Raw genomic sequence first — 11488 nt, 5'->3', positions numbered from 1 at the left:
CTTGGGGGGGGGATGAAACCTCCTAAACCCTCCCTCCTGGATACGGTCTTGACAGTCAGTGAATCGATTTCAAAAATTGTCTTTAGACGATTCTCATGGACAACATTTAAGCCTGGTTTTTAGAACCTTTCGAAGCGCTCTGGTTTCGGAGCCATACCTGACCTCTGTAATTGCCATTGCTTCCAATATTCTGATCGTAGTTCAAAGCTTATTCATCCTATTCTTCCAAAAATTGTTTAAAACACACACACACACACACAACACAGTACGCCTTAGCTATTCTACTTTTCCCGTCTACACTGCATCCCAGGCTAGTGAAGCTACCCTTTCTTAACATCAGCTTTCATAACAATTCACCAAATACAGTATATATTTTGATATTTGTCTGATTTTGTTGAAGGGGCCCAAATGCCTCTAAAACCCCAGTCCTGTCTATGTCTTTATTTTACCGGAATTTTACGGAGCTGGTAGTAACCTGAGGGAACCTGGTAGAAAACATGAATAAAGGCAGAGAAATTTAATGCAATTCAATAATGGGCGAGCAAAAAAATCGGGACGCCTTCCATGTAAATCATAAGACTATAAGATAATTGTTACATAAAGAATGTGAGAATTAGATTCCGTAGATATGAGGAAAATGTAGAGATAAAAATTCGGCATGAATTACAAGTTCTCTTAAACGCCACTTATCAAACCCCAAAGAAAATAAGGTTGGAAAGAAATGTATATTTAAGGTTTATTTTTTTTTATCAGTTTCGACAGCTGGATTGACTATCTATATTGGACCGCCCTCTTTATGTTGGAATCTGGAAAAACTCTCGGGAACCGAGAAAAGCTCAGTCAATATTATGAGAATGATGAATGAACATCTATAAGATTAGTAATGTTTTAAGGTTATGTCGGAGTCATCATTAGAAAAATGGGTTACATTCAAGGTTTCACTGGAAGGTAGTGTTTATTTTGAGTTTCATTGTATAACACATGTTGATTAAGCATACTATATTTGCGATGGATAGCCTATGCTATTATGATTTGTTAGGTGTGTATTATATTTTTGCCAGTATATGGGCACTCATAGCTTGTGTCCATATCATTTACATATTGTGTATTCGCTATGGGATCGAAGGGTTGGGCTTCTAGGTTTTCTTCTGGGATGCCTAAAAATGCTGACACCCAAAACGTGGTTTAGAGTGTTTTTATTTATGGGGGATGGAGGAGGAGCGTGGGTAGCTGTGTTGGCCTCAGGCGGCTTGGTGCTGCGGTGAGTTGTTAGTAGTAGTAGCTTTGAACAACATTTGGGGGGTATCACTACACCCCCTTGTATATGTTCTCGATATGTACAAGTTTGTCCAGTTGCATCATTGGGCAGATTCAGATATTCGACCCATATATAACTATGTAATCAAAAAAACTATGAAACTTATTATCAAATTTATAGATTTAGGGACTGAAAGATAGTACATCACGGGGATGTGGCTTGATGCTGGGCCGAGTTGTTAGTAGTAGTTGTTATGTTATTCCATCAAGCGTGTTACTTAAATCAGACATTATTGCAGATTGTTATTGCGGAAAGATCAACATGTCTGGCAACACTGCATCAGCTTCCTCTTCTATTGGAAGTAGACCTGAAAGTATAGCGAGTAGCCCGAGAACTCCCCTTTCAGCCTCAGAAGGGAGAGAGATTCCTGTAAGGGCCCCGAGGACTAAACGTGCAGGATCAGAGACAAAGGAAAGCCCTGCAGGTAATTCTAGAACTCAACGCGCTGTTTCTGAAAGTAAAGACGGAACTCCAAAGAAGAAGACCAATTCACAAGGGGATAGAGGAACGCCTAAAGCAGGGTAATTTATTATTTAATTTTTATTTACAGTGTAGCATTGCAGTCTTTGTGCTCACCTCAAAGAGTATACTTGATAAGATGATACAATGGAACCATGATTCTGATATAGATCCTAGAAAAGATAATTGTGCCATCTTGTGTCGTTCGTCAGTGTTCATCATAGTCATAATGTATTCATAAGTAAAGAGCAAAATAGGCACAATGTATTATTTATTCATTTAATTTTTGTACTAAGGCACTTCTGGAAGGAGTTGTTGTAGAGACTTAGGAAGGGGCTCATTCGATTCAAATTTGACAGTTCTAGTGCCCTTCTTAAGAGTCAAAAGTGATCTGAAGGCCAACAAGCCCCCTTCCTTTTTCCCCACAGACAGACCTCCCACAGGCTTTTTTTCACCGCAGACATCTGATCAAAATTTTGAGATAGCTATCTTGTTGAGATAGCATTTTATTTATATATTGATATTCATGCCTGTAAGCCTCAATAGTTTTGGATTTATTAAAGTTGAAAAAGAATAAAAACCTTAAAATATATTTTGTTTTCATTAAAATGTTAATTATGTTCTGGTCTTGAGAAGACATGGGAGGTGTCAGCCCTACTCCTCTTAGTTTCTGCTCGTTTTGAGTTTCAGTCGGTTATTTTCTGATCTTCAGAAGGCAGGGGGGGGGGGGGAGTGTCAGTACTCATGGTTAATTTCTGAAATCAAACTTCAGAACTGAAATAGATATTCAGAACTGAAATCAAACTTCAGAACTGAAATCAAAAATAAATATTAAATGTTTTCACTTTTTAACTTTAATAGATCAAAAATTATTAATGCTTCCAGGAATAGATATCAGTACTTGTATATTAAGCTGTTAATCCACATTCATTTTTTTTTTATTTCAGTTGAGTGCAAACTATGTTCTGGTCTTCAGAAGGCAAGGGGGGGGGGTGTCAGTACTCATGGTTAGTTTCTTCTCGTCTTGAGCGTGACTCATTTATTGTAACTTATGTTTGTTTTAAGTTTCATTTATTTATTGATGGTGATATTTGATAGTTTTACGCTTGGAAGATTATTTGACTTTATTTCTGCGTATTTTTTGTTAAATGTAGCTCTTTACTTTCATTTGAAAAGCTTTTTTCATAAGAAAGTTCGTTTTAATTAATTTCCTATTAAATCAAAATAATTTTTTGTGGATATTATGATTAAGTTTTACTATCCACACACGTATTGAGTTCACTATTGATATATATCACACTCCAAAACTGGGCATCGAGTTTATCGAGACATGAAACATCAAGTTTTAAAAAACAACCCTTGCAAAAATTCATCTTTTAGATTCTCAGCTAATTAAACAAGACTTTCGTATTTATATGTATTGGATTATCGATGCTTCTTGCTTTTTGACTACTAAGGTACTAAACTAGCCTAACTTTAACGTTTATCATCACAGCTTGCATAAGACTAAAAAAGCTGACTCGCAAAGCTAATTGAATCCAATCAGAGAAAAAAAGAATTTTGGACATTCACCGGTGAATGTTCACATTAACCAGATTTCGGACAGTCACGGTAACATCTACATCAATGCATATCTATTGTAGGTAGCGAAATATCTTTATTTGACAACAGTGGCAGAATGCATTTGAAAACTGTTACTGAATCGCTAGTGGCTTCTGTTATAAATCTAAAAATAGTGATACAATGGTACCTTTATAATAAACAAAAAGAAGATAAAGAACAGCTTTTACGTTCATATTTACCAAACGCTACAAAATTACCAGTAAAAATTTCCTTTTTTTTAAGACTTTAAATGAAAGCTTGGCGTGATATCTTGGGGTATGGGGCGAAAAAATGGGGGTTATAAATAGGCACGGGGCAAATGAACGTATACTAGCATTAGAAATACAAGTGCTTTGTTGTTTTATATCATTTCAAACATTTCAATTTTTTTTGATAGAAAGAAAACAGCAAAAAAACATTGCCGTCAGAGTTAAAAGTTTTTTTTTGTTTCTAATCAAATATTTTAATTTTTCTTGCTGGTAAAAGCGCTTTTAATGTGACTAGAGAATTGTTTTTATTTTATTTGAAAGATCTTAAGCCGAACTGGCCAGCCATGACAAAAAACCAACAAAGAGATAAATCTCAGAAAAAAAAAAACAAAAATGTTTTACATTTTTCGTTTTATTTTCTCTCCACTGGCCGCAGTCTCGTTTGTTGGTTTTTTTTTTCACTGAGATTTTTCTCTTTATTGGTTTTTTATTTTATTTCAAACATTTACTTTTCTTGATAGCAAAAAAAACTTTTAGTTCCATTAGAAATAAAAATGTGTTTTTTCATTTCCTTTCTTAAGTTTCAATTTTGCTTGGTAACAAAAAGTGTTTTCATTGGCAATATTGTTTTTTCCATCTCGGGCAAAAAATAGGCATATTGAACAAAAAACAACAGGGCTGTTAATAGCAAGCAATTTTCAGAATGAAATTGAGTTTGAAACAGTTAAGCAAAACAGGTATTTTCATAGGTGAACGGTTCAGTGGTTATAAAAGTGAATCTTTTTTGGGGGTTGCGTTTAAGTTACATATAAAGAATTTGTGAAGCGAAATACACGATTTGATCCGGCTAATTCTCCGGGAGATTTAGCTGAATCTCCCGGATTTGATCCGGGAGAGGAGGGAGGGGGATCCAGTTTTGGAATATTTCTTGTTCACCATTATATAATCAAATGGTCAATAATTAAATAATCGACCTTTATTTAAAAATATTTCAGATGCCACTGGGGAGGGGTTTGTGTTAAAACCTGGCGCATACCTCGGATCGTGCCTTCGATTTCGGGATTGAAAGTCGGGATTTTTTTTACGAATTTAGGATTTTTCGGAATTCTCATAGAACTTCTTCAATTAATGCAACGCTCTGTTTGTTCATGTGTTTTTTTAGTGTATGCTCCCACATAAACAGATTGATGCGTATATGCGTGATTGAAGTTCTTTGGCGCAACCTTAGAAATCTTTCTTGATTTTCTTTTAATATTTAAAAATTGACTCAATTCTAATGAATTTACCGCCTTATTTTTTGTAATGTGAGACGGAAAGAGAGTTTTGATATCGCTACGTTCCTGCCTAACGCTCTTAGCTTAATTCATTTCCTTAAATACAAATTTCTGTCAATAAATTGATGATGCCATATTGAATTTACTCTATTAATATTTACTTAGTTGTCAGTTCACCTCAAGATTATGATAAGCAAATTAATTACGACATTTAATGAGCAATTTCTGCCTTTATCGGAAATTTGCGTTGCAAATTCAGAACTTTGTTCTTTTGAAAGATTAAATATTTACAATCATATTTGATTGTGTGGAAATAAAGTTATTTAATTGATTGAAAATGGTCTCTTTTAAAGTGAAAGGGAATTTTTGTTTCCTGATTTTGAACAGAGATTAGGAAGAATCCTCCAAGATTTGTGTAAGAAAATCCCTTCACAAAAAGTTGGGGCCACATAGTGCACTTATTTCGTGTTTCCGAGTCTCTTCTCCATTAGCGAAAATTATGTGTCTACCAGTGATTTATGTCTGAAAAAGTTTCTAGAACACTCATACTACCCCCTCCCATGATAAATTATTCTAACCACGCAATAGTATGCTTCCATGCTCAGGATAGTTTCGAATCAATTTTGATCCTTGAAAAAGGGCACTGGAAGTTAGGATTTGTAACGAATGAGCCCTTCCCAAAGTTTCTACGATCGTATATTCTATTAGTCAGCCCCTTAACTGAAACATATTCCCAAGGTCTTTAGATGACGGGCACTTTGACCCTAACGATTTTTAATGATTAAAAAGTAGTCGTTTATGAGCATTAGTTAAATAATACTGGAATGATCGCAGGTTGGAAGAGGTACAAAATATGTAAATTAGCGAATGAGTGGGTGGGAGGACTGGAGGGCTTATGAACGCAAGGGCCCTTTTAGCGCTTTAATCATGCAAATTGGAAACCTTTTAATGGTGCCTATTCCAGCAAGATGTAATACGTGTCTTTTCTATTGTCATAGATATTAGGAAGTCTCGCCTTTTGCAAAAATGAAAAAAACTATTTACAAAATTTGGGTTCCTTATAACGGTGCAGAATGGTATCTAAGATTTTGTTCGGGGAACTTGGGGGTATAAAAGAACTTTATTAAACGCAACAAAAGTCTGTTTCAATGTATTTTTGTTACAAACCGGATACCGTGTGACTGTTAACTGGTACCGTAAACTGGGTACCGTGTACAAACAAACCTGGTACCCCCCGGATACGGCCCTTTTCCTTTAGATACGCTTAACGAGTTGTCCCCATAGCTTTAATTTTTGACCTTTCGACCGTTCTGACCAAATTTACATTCTTGATATGAAACCATTCAGGCTGAGGAGAATTTAGGAGTGTCGAGGGGGGCTTGCTACTTTCTGCTATTTTTACCCCCTTTATAAAATACATTTTGCAATCGAGTTAGCCATTCTTCATCTTTCTACGCTCATTCGTTCGACGACGATCCTGGTAGGGGAGGGTGTTAGAATGTTCATGAAATTCATTTCTTGCTTTCACAAACGACACTAAAGCGTTGACTATGACGTTTTTTTTTGTATTGAGTTAAGTTCTCTTAATTTATCTTCATTTCGTATCTGCTTTAAAGGATAAGCTTGGGAATAAACTTCGGAGAAACTTAAGAATAAACTTGCATATTCTTGAAAATAAACTTGGGAAAAACTTATATGCAGTTGGGAATAAACTTGGATAAACTCTGCTATAAAAAATCATCCAGTCTATTGATGTTACATACTGTCGATGTTTTAGTTGAAAGTACCTAAAGTTTTAAGACGTAATTTTTACTCAAACTCTATAACTTTCAGTGAGAGGGGATCCTCTCTGAACAAGGTTTTCCCGAAGAAACCTCCATAAATCATTCTATGAGGGTCATTTCTATGACCCTCATAAAGTTTACTTTCTATATTCCACCCCCCCCCCCATCTCCCGGGCAGACTTAAACTCCTGAGCAGATCGTACTTTATTAGGGTTGGGGGGGGGGGTTAGATTAAGGAACATGTCTTTATGTAGATATAATGCTTTGAAGACGCAAGTACTTCTTGCATAAATTATCTTCCAGATTCGCGTCGAGAGTAGCGGGGATGGTCTATCCTGAGGTTTAGATAATGAATCTGTATTTCCACTACAGTTGGCCATCATAAGCTTACCATCACCAAAACCATGTTCCAACACAAACCTCTCAAAGGATAACTTGGCGCTCAAACGGTGGCTCTGCAGCTGCTCAAATTGACCATATATTGATCCATGACGCTCCTCAGTCATCGATTCTCGAGCTTACAGAGGAGCGTGCAGGGGATCCAATTCTGGAAGTGATCATACACTTGTAGATGCAAAGATACTCATGAAGTTGTGCGTGAGGAAGAGAAAGCCGCCGAAAAAGAAGTTAGACGTGGAGAAACTGACAATTCAAACAGTGAAAGAAGACTTCTGCCTGAAGTTACGGAACCAGTTCGCAAGCCTGACAGACTGTGATGAAGATTCTACCACCCTATGGAAACAATTTCGGGACACTACTGAAAAAGTGGCCGCTGAAATCATCGGCTATTCTCTTGCAAAGCGGAGAAAAAATCATGGCTCAGAGAAAATTGTAAAGCTAATTGAGGCTAGACGACAAAATCAAGTGCATCAACCGCAGTAAAGAATTCATTTCGTAAACAGGTTAAAACCAGCTTACCTCAGGGCCACCAACAATTCTGGGATGAGGTTACTTTAGATACGGAAAAAGCAGGCAGAAATAACACCGAGAAGTTTATACACAACGCTCAAAGAAATAACGGGGAAAAAGTCATCTATTGCTGGTCTCTTAAAAGACACTCAAGGTAAAATGATTCATGACGTTCAACGTAAACTTGATCACTGGAAGAATCACTGTAAACACCTGCTTAATACAAACCCAAATGGCAAGATACAGCAATGATGCTGCCACCAACAGCTGAAAAACCACCAAATGAGATCGACATCGCACCACCTTCAGTTTGAGAGATACTAAATGTGAAAGGTATCAGTAATAATTCCAGTATTTAAAAAGGGGGGCAAATGTGACAGCCGTAACTTTCGAGATTGTTACCGATGGATATGATCACCAAAGTATTCGCGATGGTTTTGCTCAAAAGGTTCGAGGGAGTAAGGGATGAGTGGGCAAGTTAAAATAGTGTGATAGTTTTGTAGTTTCCTTTTACGCTATCGTTCATTGCGATAATTCATTTCTATTTAAGGCCATGTGGCATCTTAAAATCATTTTCCGAGTCTCACCAGCCTTCCTGTCTTGTCGGCTGACCGTCTCAAAGACAAAAGGCCCGTTAACGAATTCTCCTAGGGGACTAACCATTATCGAGTGCTATAGTACAGGAAAATGAGCTCCAAAAAGAGGTCGACCCGAAACAAATTGCAACAGAAATGATTTTTACACCATCTTGTAGAGAAAAAAAAACTGAACAACATATCCATTTTCGCATATTCTGAGTCGACGCAAAATAACCGTTTTTTTTTGGCTTTTAATGTTATTTTTTTCCGTTATTCGAATAAAAATCGCAATTTTCGTGGATATCGGTTTTTCTTGAACTGAAGTATGATTCTAACCCAAAATAACATGGCGAGACCGAAAACGAAGTCGGATTTAGCGTAAGAAGCACTATACAAAAAGTAACTGTATTTTTTCGCCTAAAAAATCCAATTTTCGTTGTAGCCCGATTTTCTTGAATGGAATTGTGGTTCTGAAGTAGAATCACGACCTGAGACCGAAAGTAGAATCAAATAGGTTGTTCACTGAACCAGAAAAAAAAATCGTAATCATTAAAGAATGATCTACATTTTTTTTAGAAAATAATTAGGGAAAGTGAATTACGAACTGAACTAGTTTTCAGCGGTCAGTATCGTAAATCACACTTAAAACACTCTTCGTATACTATTTAGGGTCAACCCATAGTGTCTAATCTTAACAGTCTATTAAATAGAATCAATCTTATAGAAAATACAAAATAGAGAATCAGATCCCGACTAGTTTCGCAACTTCTTCATTTGGAATGGATTAACGACTAGGGTTCTAGGTTCTCTTCATCATTGTTGCTGTTGATTTTTGGGGAGTTGGAACACATTGCTCCCTTGCAGGTTCTCCATGCTGAAGTACAAACTAAGCCGTTTTTAAAGCAGCTACACCTCGCTGAACTACACTGTACACGACAGGAGCACTTCACGATCTTTAGGAGCATACGCGGGGCTGATGGGAGGTTAGTGGTTAATGAATACAAGGAGTCATCTTTATTCTTCCATTCTCATTCCTCGGCTTTCAGATCCGGATCAGGCTCTCCGGTCCATACCTGAAATTTAAAAAAAAAAAAACTCTATAGCTATGAAACTTGGCTGCATCAGAAGTTGGTAGCAGATATTCTAAGTTAACAAAAGAGTTTGCCGTTTTCATTTTCTTTTCTAAAACTTATCTGCGGAGTTTGTTCAAGTTCCCTCATTTCGACGAACCGTATATGATCAGCAGGGCGTCTTCACCAGCGGTCTTGATTTCCTCCTTCGAAGCGGAATTCTGCATGAACACTGCAGCTGATGTTCGGAAATCATTGTCTTCTATCAGCCTCTTGAGTGCAAGACCGTTTCCCACACCGTGGATTCGTGAAGTAGAGTCACAGCCTAACAGGGCGTGAGCAAAAAGGATCAGATGACAAGTATCTTGTCCCAGCTTCTCTTTCAGGGTGTGTATGTCCCATATTCGGGGAGCTTTATTCGACTTTGGCTCAGATGCGAAGAATAGTTTCTTGCTTGACAAGTCACAGTGGTAGTATAAGAGAACCAATAGATCGGTGTCGTCCCCAACTACAGCAGTGTCGTGATACCGTGAAGAGGCAACAGCAGCTTCCACAATCGTCACCTGATGCCTGGGAGACAGAGACACCCATTGCACGGAGATGATCAGCCAAAGCGCAGATAAACCTGGCTTTGTTTTTCTTGCAAGATAAGAACTCTTTTTTCTTCACCTTGAGCTGCATATCTGCTGTGAAGAAGATCTCACGGCCAAATGTATGACTCCTCTGCGAGTGAGCCATATCTTTTATGGAAGCCCCACCATCGTAGCCGTTGAAAACGATAGTGGCAGAAGCGTACTTTCCTGTCACGTAAGTTGCATAATGGTCTAGAATCTCCAGGTATATTTAATTTTTTGTCCATGGAATCCTGTGCAGCAGAGCTCCTCCGTCTAGGATATATCGAGTGCCTTCGAGGCGGGGAAATGAATTCAACTCAAGGTTGCACGCCTGGGCTATGGCCTTCGCAAGTTCTGGTTTGTTCGCAGTCCGGAGCATGCAGGAGTTGTCAAAAAGTGATGCTGGGTAGGAACACAGTTCGTGATGAAAGTACTCAGTTTCCGTAAGATTGATCCTTTTCGCAATAATGATAAACCTCTGAAAAAGAAGAGTCGGGTCTAGTCGTTTGCAGTCTCCGCTTGGACTTTGCTTGGTGGTCATCTGGATTGCCTGTTGTTTTCGTCGAAACACAAAGTCAGAGACCAGCTGTCCAGACATGGCGTCAATGACTTTTAGGCCAACATCTTTGGGAGATTCAACGTTGGCAGACTGATAGGCAGTTAGACCATTTGCTATGCTTCTTAACTGAACTTCTCCCTCCAATGGTGAACCCCTTTCCAGAAACTCGATAATCGTCTGCGTATCTTTGCAGTCTCTCAGTTGCATCGGCTCTGACATCTCCTTGTGCTGATCGCTTGTAACGTACAGAATTTGTGAGATACGTTCCATCAGAAGGCTTACTGTAGAGCAGACTGGTCGTGACAAAACCCATAAGGACTTCTGAGCCTCTGTCATGCTGCTGCCGTTGGTAAGGCCACCAGAGGTTTTAAGAGAGCGCATAAGCTCCTGTTTAATGACAAGATCTGTGGAGAGTCCAGCCCAGAATCTATCAGATCGTCTTACTACATGCATGCCACTCTGGAAAGCCTGGTAGACCGTAGGATGGGTATCTTGGAGCTTGTCTATTCGCTGGAGGTAGAGATGGCATGATTTCGTATAGTGGTTGTGTCCTGCAGCCGCCAGGTAAGGTAACTTGTCTGAGGTAGACTTCAAATGGAGCTCCCATGACCCAGTTCGTTCTCCTTTTACAAAGTTTCGTAGAATCGCAACCATTTCCAAATACTGGAACCAAAGCTTTGATGTTCGACACTGGAGCAGTTCTTTTCTCTTGCTGCTGATGAATTCTTGGATTTTTTCTAAGGAAAGACTGCCTTCAACCTCAGCAACTACTTCCTTATTCATCAATTTCTCGTATAGGTTTCTGAGTTTCACAATTTCTGCAGATTGTAGTCTTGGCTCATCAACACTAGCTTGGTTGTCGGCAAAAACCTCAGAAAGCAGAATGACGTGTAGCGCAGCGTCAATAAGTAAATGTCCACGTACTGCTCTAGCGATCGCTTTTCCGCTGAGAAGGTGGGGAACAGTATTGGGCGCATACACGTGTTCAAGAATCTCTCTGAGTCCAGACCCATCCATGATGTAACCCATTGCTCCAAGAAAACTCATCATGGTATGGAATCCGCCAATTTTCAGGATGACTTGAAAGTGCACTTCCTGGTGAAGCCGCTTCG

General features: G+C 38.5%; 1 protein-coding gene across 1 annotated transcript in view; it reads left to right on the top strand.

Annotated features, from left to right (window-relative positions):
• The first annotated feature begins 862 nt into the window (after positions 1-862).
• Positions 863-11488, top strand: part of Dis3l2 (Dis3 like 3'-5' exoribonuclease 2) — a 72545-nt gene continuing 61919 nt past the window's right edge. The window contains exons 1-2 of the mRNA XM_089096137.1: positions 863-948; positions 1557-1839. Of these exons, the coding sequence (XP_088952263.1) occupies positions 897-948; positions 1557-1839 (335 nt within the window). The 5' untranslated portion in view covers positions 863-896. The remainder of the gene's footprint in view (positions 949-1556; positions 1840-11488) is intronic.

This window comes from Artemia sp. Qi Xiang Cuo, chromosome 10 (assembly GCF_049724085.1).
Source record: "Artemia sp. Qi Xiang Cuo chromosome 10, ASM4972408v1, whole genome shotgun sequence".
NCBI lineage: Eukaryota > Metazoa > Arthropoda > Branchiopoda > Anostraca > Artemiidae > Artemia > Artemia sp. Qi Xiang Cuo.
This window is presented reverse-complemented; position numbering and strand designations above follow the sequence as displayed.